Below are 14,895 nucleotides of genomic sequence, written 5' to 3'. Positions count from 1 at the left end.
GCTTTCCATTTGTAACACTTAAAGCCTGATCCTCTGATTGCATATGAACTGCAGCAGCAGACATGCCAGAAGGGTGGTAGCAACATGCCACCCCAAACCATTTGCTTCAGGGGGCTTTCCGATCTAATGGTTATAAAAGGTGCTTTTAGAACCATGCGCCTCCTCTATGAGAGGTCTGGAGGGTAGCAACACAAGAACAGGCCTTTTCTGCAGTGGCTCCCTGCTTATGGAATGCTCTCCCCAGGGAGGTTTGCCTGGCGCCTTCATTATACACCTGTAGGTGCCAGGCGAAAAAGTTCCTCTTCAACGAGGCCTTTGGCTTATTAACAGTCTATGTCCTTTTAAATGTGTTTGGGGCGGGGGGAGGTCAATGGTTTGGTTTGTTGTTGTTTTTATTATGTATTTTGTATCTTATCTTACATTTTTATGCTGTGAAGCACCCTGTGATCTACTGATGAAGGGCGGTGTACAAATTTAATAAATAATTATTATTATTTTTTAAAAAATTAAAAACTCAAACATAAAGGAGCTGCAGCAGCTCTCTCATTTTCATTTCCTCCATCAGCACCAGCTGGCACCAGTGTGCTGTACCAGGGAAAGTTTCATACATCCCAGAGGTAGTGTTGATGTCTTCTGCCAAGCTGGCAACTGACACAAAGCCAAGCCACCTATGAGGGCATGCTAGAAGAAAAGGTCTGAGTTAACTAATGTTATGATTTGCTGTGTTTGTGTCTCCATCAGACATTTATATATTTGTACATATATGCCTATCTTTGTCTCAATCATAATGGGTAACAAAAGCAACAGAACCAAAATTTAAAAAACTGTAAGCCTACGAAACCAACTACTTTGCAGTTCTGTGGCTTGCTGTCCTACTTAAAATATAAGTTACTTCATAACCTCCTTTCAATTTAGGGTAACAAAATCCCAGAAACTTATATAAAAGCACCTGTGCCGTTCAGCATTTTCTGCAAGACTTTTCTGCATTCTGCTGGATGCTTACTAATGGAATAACAATTGTGCCTGTGAAGAGAGCATACTGTGATGTCAGCAATAGCTAATGATCTCTCAGTAACTCTCATGAGAGCATGGGACACGAAGCTTTGAGCTTATTAAAGCCTATGACCTAAAATGAGGCATGAATTGCTGTTATTGGGCAGATCAAATTATACTAAGTGCCAATTATTCAGCAGGCACATTTTCAAGTGTCTAAAAAGCACATTATGCAATGTAGTAGTTGATGAAGAAATATAAGGCAATATAGTACATGTAAGCCCTGTCTTGGCAGTAGCCTTCATCCAACACAGAATTTTTTTGCATATATGGAGTACTGAATATATTGACGTATGAACTCTCGCCTACCCCCCCTCCACACACCTGTATATGTGCATACTTTTCTAAAATATAGTTTCTCCAGTTGTGACTTCTCTGCTATAATTCTGCAGATAACAAAAGAAATATTGGATCTAGTTGTAACTTTGGAAAGGGGATTCTTTTCAGCTCAGTATTGCGTCTCATCAGAAGCCCTGGCAAAAATTCAGCAAATCACTTAAAACTTTGAGGAGTCCTAATGAAATCAACATAGTTCCTCCTCATTGTACTGCTTGATCAGAGCAGAAGGGCTCATGAGCTCAGAGATCTAAACCTTGAACAGCCAGCAATAAATTGTTAAGAGGACAAGTATGTCCATTTTATTGTTCACTTTAATTTTGGGAGGTATTATTGCCACAGTGACAATGACACTGTAATATAAATTGTGGGGAAATGGTGTAAAAAGCAGTATTTAGGAGATTTCAGCCTAGTTAAATTGTAACCACTCTGAGTGTTTTAAGATCAGTTATTGCACTGTTTTATTCAAATCACTAACCTCTAAAAATACCGATCACACAAGATGCCTGGATTACTTTACCACCACCATCATCGTAGTTAAATGCAGTAGTATATATTTAGTGTGTTTTTGCCACCTTACACTACCAGGTTCTTTGTAAAACTGAAACTAACTATATTAGTTGCTTATATGAATACATGCAGAGTATTTATGCTCTCAGAGATTAGTTCAGTCATTTTGCACAGATTCACACCTTTCTACATTCAATTTCTATATTATGCAGCTTAAAGTAACCATGCTTAGCATCAGCTTACCTTGGACATTTCTTCCTTTCCACTGTTCTCTTTGATGAACACCTTTTCTAGTTCTGGACTTATTCCTTCTACATTGCACGGCACACGCGAAACAGCTGATTTTGGCACTGAAATGTTTGAGAGCGGCATAGGGACTGATCTCGTTATAGAAGCCTTTAAAGACAAAAGATATGTCAAATTTAGCTTTAAACTTATGGCAGGAGAATTTATGGTGTGAAAGTTTGAGCTGTGCACTCATCTGAAGGTAGAGAAATATTAAACCGAAGAGCTATGCATCTTAGATTTCTGATGAAAAGGAAGAAAAGATTACGTCCCTACTCTTATAGAGCTCTACATGCTCAGTACTAGGCTTATCAAAGTGATCAGTGTACTGGATCAAGAAAAAGGACATAATACTTGCAAGGAACACTGTGACATCCATGACATCAGAAAGCCAAACACATTAAACAAATCCAGCGGTATATGCTAACAGCCAAATGTGCAGCCACCGCACCAAAGGTATGGGAGTGTATGGTAGTAATGGGTATTTTTCACCCCACATCCGAAAGGGCTGAATAAATACAGACCTCTAGCGAGTTACATGGTACTTATCAGCAGTCTTCATTAGAGCAGCGGTTCTCAAACTGTGGTTCACTGATTACTGGTGGTCTGTGAGCTCCATTCAGGTGGTCTGCAGAATGGTTGTGCACCAGTCAAGACTATCTGTACTTGACCCTGCAGTTAATTACTACCCCCCACCTCCAGACAATGGAAAATAAGGGCATTTTGACCAGCACCAGATTACTGAACTGGTTAACAAGGCCCTAGGGCCTGTGCTGAAGAGAAATACTGAAGTGGACTGTTGAGGACCACCCCCCCCCAGCAATTTTCAAGTGGTCTATGGGGAAGGGGGATGTTTGGGAACCACTGCACAGGAGGTTTTATATCCTGTTCTAAAAATGATTGCAGATAAATGTGAATAATGAGTACTGAAAAAGGGTACAACTGGTTAAAAATATTGCTGAATCTTTGTTAATGCTGTATATTTGGTGCGCAAACACTTTTTAATTCCTTAAAACGAGAGTTTCTAGCAAGGTGGCTGTGACTAATAAGATGGTTCAAGTATCCTGCTTCAGTGGGAATAAAATGACAAAGATAAACAGGACCTCCTTGGTCAGCAGGACTGAATAACCAGGTGATGATATATTAGCATTTTTAAAACATCACAAGTCCACAGGAGGACAGCAAGGTCAAATAACTGTGACTATATATAATATAAATGGTTGCTGCTGCTGAGAAAATGGCACTCCTTGACTGCCTTTAGTGAGTAATTTGGATGTCAGGATTCAAACCTAACCCTTGTTTCTGGTCAACTCAATGCTGCGAATTTATTATTTTTAAACAGGAGGTTTCTCCCCAACTTTTCCAGGCTTGTTAAAGAACCTGTCACTAATTTTTCCTGCATGAATTAAAACTGGTATAAAATCGTCCTTATAATTCATAACTATGGAATCCATTTTAAACTGTAGACAGAAATTCAAAAGTGGAAAAGGGTGATCACTTTTAATTCTGAAGGCTGCCTGAACAAGCTCAGTTGTCTGCTTACCTGAGTCTGATTGATTGCTATATGGTTGCCATGGAGAGGCGACTGACGTTCTTTTTCTTTATTGTGACGACTACTCTGTTTACTGCGCTGGAGCTGCTGTCTCAATTTGGCAATCTAGCAGGAAGAGGAGACAAAATCAAATAAAAGAAGGCGTGTAACTGACAATGCGCACATCTTGAGTCTAGCTGAAGGGGAGGAAAGGCACCTGCCATACAAATAAGACTAACTACAAAACTACAATATCACACTTCAGAGATAAACATGGGTTACGATTACTGCTTCTTGCATAGAATTTAGTTGTCCTGATATGAATGCTCTCTTCCAAATATTAACCATTAGCTTAACATGAAGAGTTGCTTTCTATGATTGTTCTGAGAAAATAAAGAGGTATATTTGAGAATCACAACCATATCTAAATGTTCATAAAAACATCATGTTGTAATTCACACATCTGCCTTGGAAAGAAGATACACTAATTCTGACCTGTTTACAGAGCTCTGAACATGCCTTCTAAGACAGAATGGTGTACTGTACTTACAACAGTGGATTTTAATAGAGTCTATGATGAACTCCCAAATACAACTGAGGGATGTCCTCCAATGCAAAAGCCTAATAATGATGGGATTGATTAGAATGCAACCTTTCTCAGAAAAAAACTGCTGGCTGCTGCTCTTTTGCATATGTAAATTAAAATAGCTTTCTAAAGTTACTCTTAAAACAAACAGCCAGGTGGCAATGTTAGCTAACCAGAAAAAATCAGCTAGGCTTTGATGCCACAAAAAGGCATCGTATATTAAAAAAAAATAAACTGCACATTTTATTTCACCATGTAAAGAATGTGTGATATTATATTTAGGAAGATCTTGCTCCTATAAGCAATAATCACACTTTTAGCATCTTTTGAATATATTTTCAGTTTGAACCTTAAACCCATCAAGAATGTTAGCATTGTTCCCAGTGCATAGGTGTTTAACACCACCCTATTCTTGCTCTTCACTGTGTTAATTTTGTTCGTTTTACTCCTCTTAACATATTTTAGCAGAGACTTGCAGGGGAGGGGGGTCCAACTGAGCAAGCTGGAATACTTGCACTGAAGAGGCATTTACTTAGTGCTGCGTTGGATACAAGCAACAATATCTACAATAATATGCAGTATGCCATTTCTATGGTGTCAACTGAGAATATAAGAATTACTGGTACAGACAGTATATGATTATTTCAATTTTAACATATAATACCCAAATGTATTAATTGGCTTTCATGTTAATTGTGGCCAAATAATGACAAGAATATGTGAGTCACGGATACTAAGTTATATTTCAAACATCACTGCAGGGACATTTTTGAATCTGGGACAGATTTGATCCTTATCACGCATCTATCTACCTTTGGAACAATGCACACAATAACGTAAAACAGTGCAGTACACCTTTATGTCAATATTATCAGAGAGTACTCTACTGACTTCCCAATGCATTCTGTCCATTCACGCACATTAAAGAAACCCTTAAATCGGGAGTTTGTAAAAGGGAGAAGAACATGAATGTGCTACTATGGACAAACTACATCCAGTGAACCTGTGAGACTTAAGGGCCTCCTGTTTGTCAAACTGTTATAAACACTTACTTCTTTTAGTTGATCAGCGCTCCCCCATGAAGCTGAACGCTGATGCGATCTCTTTTCTAATACCTCTTCTGCCCAACAGCTAGGTGTCTAAACGAACGAAAACCAACAAGTATGATATGGCACCATTACTTGTTCTTGTTTTAATCTTATAATGTTAGAACACCATTTAACAGTTATATTGCATATATGTATATTTCACATATGTATCTTCTTAGAGCAGGGTCGCCAATGTGGCACCCATGAGCGCAATGGTGCCCTTGAGGTCTGCCCCTGGCACACCCAAAGCCTCTGAGCTCTGCCCCCCCCCACTGCCCCCTTCAACATCAGGTGGTGAGGGTGATTAGCTTTTTCTACCCTGAACAGTAGACAGAGCTGAAGAAGGAAGCTAGAAGAGTAATGCTCTTTCCCACATCCTCTTTCTAGTCTATGTGCTTTTTAAGGCTCAGATTAATGCTACTGGATCCGGGTTTTGCTCAGATCCCTAGGAAAAGTGAAGTCCGTGTACATGCACTTTATGTTTTTCTCACTCTAGGAGGTGGGGGTGAGAAGTGACCAGAGCGGGTGGTGCCTCACAATCCTTGCTCAAAAATCCAAATGTGCTTATAGGGGTAAAAGATTGGGGACCTCTGCCTTAGATCAGCCCTAAAATAGGATTAATATCCTTTATTACTGATGGATGCTGTTACTGGGGGAGAAGGGGTTTAGTTTGCCGAAGTGAGTTTGTGGCAGAGGTAACATTTGAACCAGAAGACTTCCTGGTTCACAGCTCAGACAACTAGTCATTTCTAGGCACAATACCTGCAAGAGAATTTCCTTCATATGTTGCTAATAACATTTTCACCACGGAGCACTGTTTTAGATAAATGCACATTTCATTACTGCATACTGAAGTCACAAATGCATGCTTAGAACATGAACTAAATTAAAAAACTTATAAACAGCAATAACACAGACCATGTAATTTTGGCAACTTGCAAGCTGTGCTCCTGCCACATCCCCCACTTTCTTTACACTGCATCTGCTATATTGAAAATGTGGCTTGCAAAGGCAAGTTGAACCACATGAACAGAAGCAGATGTGAAAAGCTTCAAAACAAAGGAAGCACTTGTTTAGAAGTGCACAAGTGAAGTGCTTTAGTGCAACTGCAAAATACAGATTCCCAGACAAATAAAGAAAATAAATATTTAGCTCAAGAAAAAGGACAAGGAGTAGATATTGAAGTAAAACTTGCCAAAATGTCAGCCTGTGGGAATGAGAAGTCAGATTTGCAGTTTTGACTTAGAAAATGGAGAACTGGAAGTAAGATATCTTATTCAGAGCTATCCCTAAAGCAAAACCTATTCACACAGTACCACTCATCAGATTACATTGAGCTTTTTGATATCAAACTAACACCTGATTATCTATACTGTAATACTATGGGTTACACCACTTGTCATTTGTGTTAAATGGTAAATGGGTAATATATTTAAAATGTTAATCATGCAGAAGAATTGGAGACATTTCTAAAGACACATATAAGAGATTTTAACATTTCAGTGGTTTCACAGACCCAACAATGGACTAACATGTTCATCTGCAGGCACAATAATTCATTTCGCAGCAGAGTGGCTTCTCTCACCCTTACTTGTATTTAATATTCAGAAAGTGCTTGGAAATTTTTGACTATGCACAGAGCAAGCTTGTAATAAAATACTTGCCCTGATTGAAAATGGGGCATAAAAGTTGCCTCCGGGCAAGGTTCTTATCACCTTCTCTGAGCTTCCTCTTCTCTTCTGACAGATGCACATTCACAGACCTCAGCTGTGATTGTGGTGCATATGAGAGAGACTCCACCCAGACTGGCAGTAGTCGAAGGAAACACAGCAGCAGCATGGCCACTGCAGTATCTGGCTTCCTTCAGACAGTGAAAGAAACACCAAGACAAAGGCAGTTCAGCCCAGAGGCAGCCATAACAATGCTATTGCCCCAGCTGGCAAAACATGCAATATGTTGCATGAGCTTGCTTACTCACTCTCCTGTTAAAGGGAGCTCACATTCCACAGCACTATCTGACCTTTTTAGCTGGTGATGATAGGGACTGAACATGCACAGGACGTGCTTTTTCAATGAGCTATAGTGTCTTCCCATTTAAGTGTCAGAAGCTGAAAAGTACTGCCAATAAAGCCCCTTAAAATCAACCATGTCAAAAGGACCATGACCCAAAATTGCTTTAACAAGCAGGTGGAAAATTTGAATTTTCAGATTTAGGAATGCCATAGCTCAAGTTGCTGGCTGGCTTTTCAACGAACATAGCGATTAACTAGAAAAAAATTTGCATCAACTCATTTGATTTTAGCAAATTATGACTGTAAAATTGAAATTTGAGAGCTTTGAAGATCTCCATCCCCACCTCAAGTACTACCTCAGTCTTCTACTCATTTGCCATATAAATAACTCCAAATTCTATTTTCTCAACACCTATTATGAGGAGGAAAAATGCTACCCACATGCTTTATTTTTAAAGCTACATATGAAAGAAACATGCAACTATTAAAATGAGGACCAGCAGCTCTTTTGGTACAGTGTACAGCCCCCCCCCCTATTTCATGACTGTTCACTGGGCTTCTCTGGTTTTCAAAGCACTAACTGTGCACCTTTAAAAGGCAGCACAACTGCCAGAAAGGCCTTCTATGCCATCCCTTTCATCAGTGTGGACTTTTGTTCAAGACGCAACCTGTACTATGGGCACAGATCTGTTCCATGACCTTCTAGCCCCGTACTTTTTACACAGTCCAGAAAACAGTGGAATGTAGCTGATGATTGTGCATAAGCCCACATAAGAGAAAATGAAAAAGTTGTCAAGTGTTTCATGGATAGCAACTTGTGCACAGCAGATTGCAGGTACATGCACATAACCCTGCAACTGTATATTTAGGAGCAACTAGGACTTCAGCCCTTCTCCATGTGAAAGTCTACCCTGCACTAAGCCACGGTTTTGTTGCATGCGAAAAGCAAGTATTTTTTTACAAAATATTAATAGCTAATTTATGCATGATGTCCTTTTATCTTCTACTACAATTTCTCGTGTTCTCCTTCACTATGCACGATAATTGAGTGCTAGTCATGAAATGTAGCTTTTTAAACATTCTCTCTTATAAAATAAGGTGCAAGTGAGCTGAAAACTATTTTTTTTAATCCACTTTTTTTTGTTAAGAACCAAAATAACAATTATTATAATTTAAGATGCTGGTTCTGCAATATATTCATATTGACTGCTACCTGATACACGTGTCAAGGCTACAGAATTTTGAAGATTTCGATTCCAAAGTAGTAAAAAATCTGCAACTGTAGATGAATTGTAACATTCTTTAAAATGCTGAAACTTGTACATATGGACAAACTTAAAAAGCCCATGTCTTTACTTGCACCACTTGGAGAGAAACTGTACACATGGAAGGTTTGAATGACATGTTATGAAGATGCATGATGAAACCACGCTGCTGAAGCTAAGCAGGCCTGGATCTGGAAAGTGCCTGGATGGAAGGCTGCCTGGGAATCCCAGATGCACCACCCCAAGTTTCATGATAGAGGAAACGGACAATATAAACAGTACTGAATAAATGTCCACATTCCATTTTCTTAGAAGCTACTTCAGTCACTCACCTGTGGAGTACTAAATGTTGACTCTAGGTGAATAATTAAGATTGAAAAGTTTTGGCCACTCAAAAGGGAGATGGCTTTCCCAACACATTCATAATGCTATTTGTGTCATAAAGTATTAAAACACAGATAGGACATCAGATGGAACAGTATTTTTTTGAGGGCTAATTATCTCTTGCAAGGCTATTTGCCAGTCGGACTTCCAAAGGTGATACATGCATGTTGTCACGCCGTACAACCTGATCAGCAGTACAGCCAAAATCTGTACTCAAGAAGCATTTGTGGATTTACTCTTTTCTAATGTTTTTAATTTAATTGGCTGACTTTTTTTTTACTTTATGAACTCTTATTTGATTTTATATTGTTTTATTGATTATGATTATTATAAAGGTAAATGGACCCCTGACCGTTAGGTCCAGTCGTGACAGACTCTGGGGTTGCGGTGCTCATCTCACTTTATTGGCCGAGGGAGCCAGCGTACAGCTTCCGGGTCATGTGGCCAGCATGACTAAGCTGCTTCTGGCGAACCAGAGCAGCGCATGGAAACCGTTTACCTTCCCGCCGGAGCGGTACCTATTTATCTACTTGCACTTTGATGTGCTTTCGAACTGCTAGGTTGGCAGGAGATGATTATTATAGGGATTAGTTATCTATTGTGATTTTATTGTTGTTATGCACTGTACATTTACGGTATGTAACAATAGGATATTAAGTATAATAAATAAACAGTCTCATTAAGAAATTGATGTCACTTAGCAGTATAGACTTCTAATATACTTGGGCAATATGCAGTCAATGAAAATGTACCTAAAAAGCACTTTTTAAAGTAGTAAAACACTCAAAAAAGCAAAAAAAAAAACACCTAAAATGCATCTAAAATACCAACTTATTTATTTTGGCATATGTTTTATTATGACAGCAATAAAAAGTTTAAGTATTATATTTTCCCAATGCTTCTCCAAGCAGTTAGTGGTAAGATATAATTACATCCAAAACTCAACATGAAGCATGAAATCTCACTTGCATACAACTTTTGGAAACAAATGTTCTTTCCCCTGAAAGTGACTCTGTAGGCAATATTTTTAGTACACCTTAATTAAAATTTGTGACAACCTTCAGGCACTAGATAAGATCACGCTGCAAGTCATATCTGGGTTGCAGCTTACCATCTGGATATAAAGTCTGAAGAATGAAAAGCACTTTATTTGCTTTCAAAATAAGAAATCGCTAAGAGGTGCCAAATTCTACACTTTGGATTTGGTCATTTGAGAACAAAATGATTTAACTGCTTTGAAAACAGACAATTTTGAACTGCAGTTTAATTTTTCTAAGTCTTGTGAGCCTATTTTGTCCATTAAAACAGATTAAATACCACAGCAGTTAGTTTTAATTTGGTCTCCGTCATGTTATTTTAGTGTTGTAGTACTAAAGTGATGTCCATAATCATGGTAAAACATCAGATCAGTTTTATGTCCTTGTTCAAAGGTTTATCAAACAGTAACTTGCATAGTTCACTCAATTCAGGCCAAATATATGATATTCTGTCTATTTTTAACACAGGATTAGCTGGGACTGGCCATTAATTAGGTGGTTGGAAGGCACAAGAACAATCATGATCATTTTGAAGTGGATGGGTTTCTTACATACAGAATTATGATCTTGAGATAAACTGATTTTGGTCTAATATAGTTTATCCATCCCTAACAAAAGTGTTGAGAAGCGGCTGGGCCCAATACATTTTACCACCAGAAATGAAGGACAAGACAGGCAGGGGAAGAATATACAGAAATCAACTGAACTAGCCATTTAATCTCACTTAAACACTGATGAGAGGACAGTGTCCTCAACTGCCCTTAAGGGCAGCAGGCTAGTAAACTGTGTTACACACAGTTGTTTTCCAACAGAGGAATATACCTGGGGGGCTGCCACTCTGTGCCCCACACGGACTAGCATGTGGCCCCTGAGGCGGCAGCCAATACTCTTTTGCTTACTGCTAGGATAGTTCCTGGTTGAGAATCCAAAATTGAGAATCCAATTTTTAGAGAATCTAAAAATTGTGAATCACCAACAGAACACAAGAGCCCATGAAGATTTTTGTGTGTAATTTAAAAAGAAAGTGCTGAGACTAAGACCTTAAGGGGTACCATGCCCAGTATTTTTTAAAAATGAAAATTATTCAGCTACATAGGAAGCTGCCCATGGATGGGTGCTGTTCCTGATGCTGCCTTTTATTAATGGTTTGAGATCTGTGACTACTGGTTTTGTTTTAAAAGCCACCTTAAGAGGATTTTATTTTGTTTTTACCTTTCAAGCAATTTGCAAACTTTTTAAGAATAAAAATTAATAAAAACCAGGTCAGACCGTTTGCCCATCTATCCCAGAATTGTATACTCTGATTCACAGCAGCCCTCTGGAACAGATGTATGCAGCTAATGTGACACTTACCAGATGTTGCTGGACTACAATTCCCATCATCCCCAACCACTGGACATGCTTGCTGGGGGTGATTGCATTGTGAGTCCAACAATGTCTGGAGGGCACCATGCTCTAGCTCTAGGATACAGGTAGCCAATGTAGTGGTCTCATGATATGGACCAACTCCCATTAGCCTCAGCCAACATAGCCAATGTTCAATGATGAGAGCTACAGTCCAACATCATCTGGAAGGCGCCACATTGGTCATTCCTGCTCTAGGGACTCTGACAAAGGTTTTTCTATCCCTTTCTACTCAATCCTTTTAACTAGAGACATCAATAGACTAAACCTAGAACTTTTTGCATTCAGAGCGTGTGTCCCACTGCTTGGGTTATGGCCTTCCTCCATACTCTGAACTGACACTCAGAACTGAACCAGCTCACCATGTGTTTCAGTAGTAATGCAGTAATTATAACCCTGATATACTTTTAAACTAAGCTAACCAGTAGTTAAAGGAAAACATGATTTCACCCCAAGTAGGTAATAATTGATTGTATTCCTCTTACATAATAGTGCCTAAAACCATACATCCAGCAAGTCTAACCATTCCATTACTGCTGAATGGCTCTCAGTATTTCCAATACTCCCAGCTACTATTATGTCAATCAATAGCCAGATCTTGATGTAGAGTCAGACCAATGCATTAATAAGGACAGCATGAAAGACTCCAACAAAATGAAAAATGGGTCAAAGTGACCATGTTCCCTAAAGCTCCAAGTTAAATCAATAGAATTTGAGGTAATCAACTGTACATGTTGAGGTCTTGCTAGGCCATTTAACAGATAGAGAACGACAGTACTTCCAGTTTGCAAAACAGATACAATGCAATTACAATATTAGAATTACTATGACAATTCACCAGTGACAGAACTGAAGTTGAAAATTTAAATCTCAACTCCAAAAGTCCTTTCACATCTTTCTTCAAATCTGTTCTATGCAATCCAAAGGAGGGCATCTGTTCCACTGATTAATTTGGAATAATCATAGAGATAAAAAAATTATTCACCTTCTACAAACTAACAGTACTGTTCACCTGGAGTATCACACTCAGCAAGGTATTTTTATTATTATCATTCATTCATTGTGTGGTACCCAATGCACTCTTTCTGTAAGCGCAAGATATAAGTTTACACAGTTCAGGTTCCCCACCCCATGTGCACCCTCCCCAAGTCAGCTTTGAAGAGTTGAGGCAACTACCAAAACTGATTTAGGGGGCGGGGCACCTGAGTGTGGGAGAGGAAGTTCCACTGCACAGCTAAATGTCCTTGCACTGATGGAGCAATTGAGTTGAATACCACTCACTATTTTTATACTACACCTTTCCTCCAATCAGGAGCACATAGCAGCTAACACTAAAAATTAAACCATACAGTGATAAAACAATCAAAACCATAAAATATCAATATAAAACAGCAAAATCTGCAGCAAGGGGACCACACCTAATCATCTGAATGACTGGACAAATAAAAATATATTCAGTGACAATTTCTACTCTAATGGCAGATTGAACACCCCCTGGAAGGGAGTTTCAAAGCTTGGGTGTCTCATTATCCTAGTTAGCATGCTAAAGCTGCAGTTATTTAACCACCAGGTGCTGCCAAATATATGTGTTTAATATGGGGATTCAAGAACAACTCAACACCAGATTAGAAAATCGGGCTGCCTTTAACTTTCCTGTATTTAAGGGGAAATTCCAGCTTTCCAGCAAGGTATTAAGCAGGGTGGTAAAAAGGGCTTAGCAACTTCCCATCTTAGCTAAGACATCATAACCCTGTACTCTGTTTTTCCCATTCATAACACACAGGAAAAGTACAGAAGAATCATATACACTGCTACAGGGTATGGAAAGCTGACTACAGATCTGAGGGAAGAGAAAAAGGCATTATCTTAATTGCTTTATATTCAAAAGAACCTTAAAGCAAAGTACAAGACAGAATAAAATAGCATTATACTGTCAAAAATCAACAGGGACCAGGCCAAGAAAATCCTTCTGGGAAGGCATGTTGGAATAAAAATGCCATTAAAAGGCACTGAAATGCCAAGATAGCCAGTGCCTGTCTGATATCCACTGGAAGGGAATTCCTACAACAGTGGAACGACTCCATTATCAATAATAATAATAATAATAATAATAATAATAATAATAATAATAATAATAAATACCCCACCCTTCTGGTTGGGTTTCCCCCAGTTGTTTGTTACCATGCGGCAGACCTCAGAGGCATGAGGCACTGCAAGAAGTGCATACCCCATGGCTGTACTAGTATGTAGGAAGGTAAGACACTCTCTCAGGTACTCTGATCCCAAGTTCTTTTGAAGACCAATATGAAAACCTTAAATCTGACCCAGTAGCATGTTGGCAGCCAGTGCAGATCCCTGTGCAGAGTAGGTGTTACATGCTGCTGATCGTGTCAGGAGCTCATCCTACACTCAAGTAGGACCCTGGCAGAGACACATGCCCGACTGGCATGTTCCCTCCTTCCTGGTCGATCATTCAGGAACTTCAAAGCTTTCTTCTGCCCGAACATCACAGCGACCGATGCCAACAGACACTGGCACATTTAGGGATCCGCAGAGTCTTCGCACCTTGCGTGACAGACCTCGGCAACTCAGCATTTTGGCTAATCTACATTATTTACATATAAACACACATGGAGCACTGCAACATGGCTTCCTCTCTCTCTAGCATCAGACAGCAAAGAGAAAAAGAACAAAGGACAATAGTCCCACTTCACGGAACACAGTAACACAAACATCCTGTCTCCATCACTTCTCACTCTGTGGAGTCAAAACATATACCGTCATGTGAAAGACAACAATCCCATGACTGTAATCACGGAGCAGGACCAGTTAGTAGTGTAGATGCACTACATACATACATACATACATACATACATACATACATAATACAATAATCAAGTCTAAACATTATCGATTCATGAACAACTGTAGCCCTAGCTGGAAAAAGGCACTCTTGGCTACTGATAACATCTGGGCCTCTAGTGACAAGGATGGATCCAGGAGTACTCTCAGATTACAGAGCTTCTCCTTCTAAATGTGTGCAACTCTATCTAGATCAGGAAACTAACCTGAACATGGGAACTTCTCACCTATGGTGCCTCCATCTTGTCAAATTGATAACCAGCAGCTGTTCTTTTCCCTGGGACTTACTTGGTCCAGGGGTTTGTTTTCAATTAAACACTTCAGTTCAAAGCCAGCCTGTCCAGATATTAGACTCAACATCTGAAGCAAGGAAGAGTCAATGCTAGGGAACAAAGCTCATTTTCTGAAAGAGCAGGCTGAAGCACCTATCTCGTCCCAGTGCCGATTTCTAGAGGTACTGCAAGCCCATAAAAAGCAGAATAAGAAGAAAAAAGAAAAGAAAAATCAAACTGGAACAGGAGACAGGAAATGTACAGGTGGGC

The 14,895-nt window shown here is 39.3% G+C and overlaps 1 protein-coding gene across 3 annotated transcripts in view; it reads right to left on the bottom strand.

Moving 5' to 3' along the window:
• The window catches only part of GLCCI1 (glucocorticoid induced 1), a 40,551-nt gene that overhangs the window by 12,999 nt on the left and 12,657 nt on the right, over window positions 1–14,895 (bottom strand). For 2 of the 3 annotated variants that reach the window (XM_053409574.1, XM_053409572.1), the window contains exons 3-5: window positions 5,354–5,440; window positions 3,728–3,841; window positions 2,143–2,295 (exon numbers count right to left, since the gene is read on the bottom strand). In XM_053409574.1, the coding sequence (XP_053265549.1) occupies window positions 2,143–2,295; window positions 3,728–3,841; window positions 5,354–5,440 (354 nt within the window). The remainder of the gene's footprint in view (window positions 1–2,142; window positions 2,296–3,727; window positions 3,842–5,353; window positions 5,441–14,895) is intronic. The other variant, XM_053409573.1, reaches the window with a different exon arrangement.

The sequence above is a fragment of the Podarcis raffonei genome, chromosome 12, assembly GCF_027172205.1.
Source record: "Podarcis raffonei isolate rPodRaf1 chromosome 12, rPodRaf1.pri, whole genome shotgun sequence".
NCBI lineage: Eukaryota > Metazoa > Chordata > Lepidosauria > Squamata > Lacertidae > Podarcis > Podarcis raffonei.
Note: the sequence above shows the minus strand (reverse complement) of the source record. Positions and strands in the feature narration are given on the sequence as shown.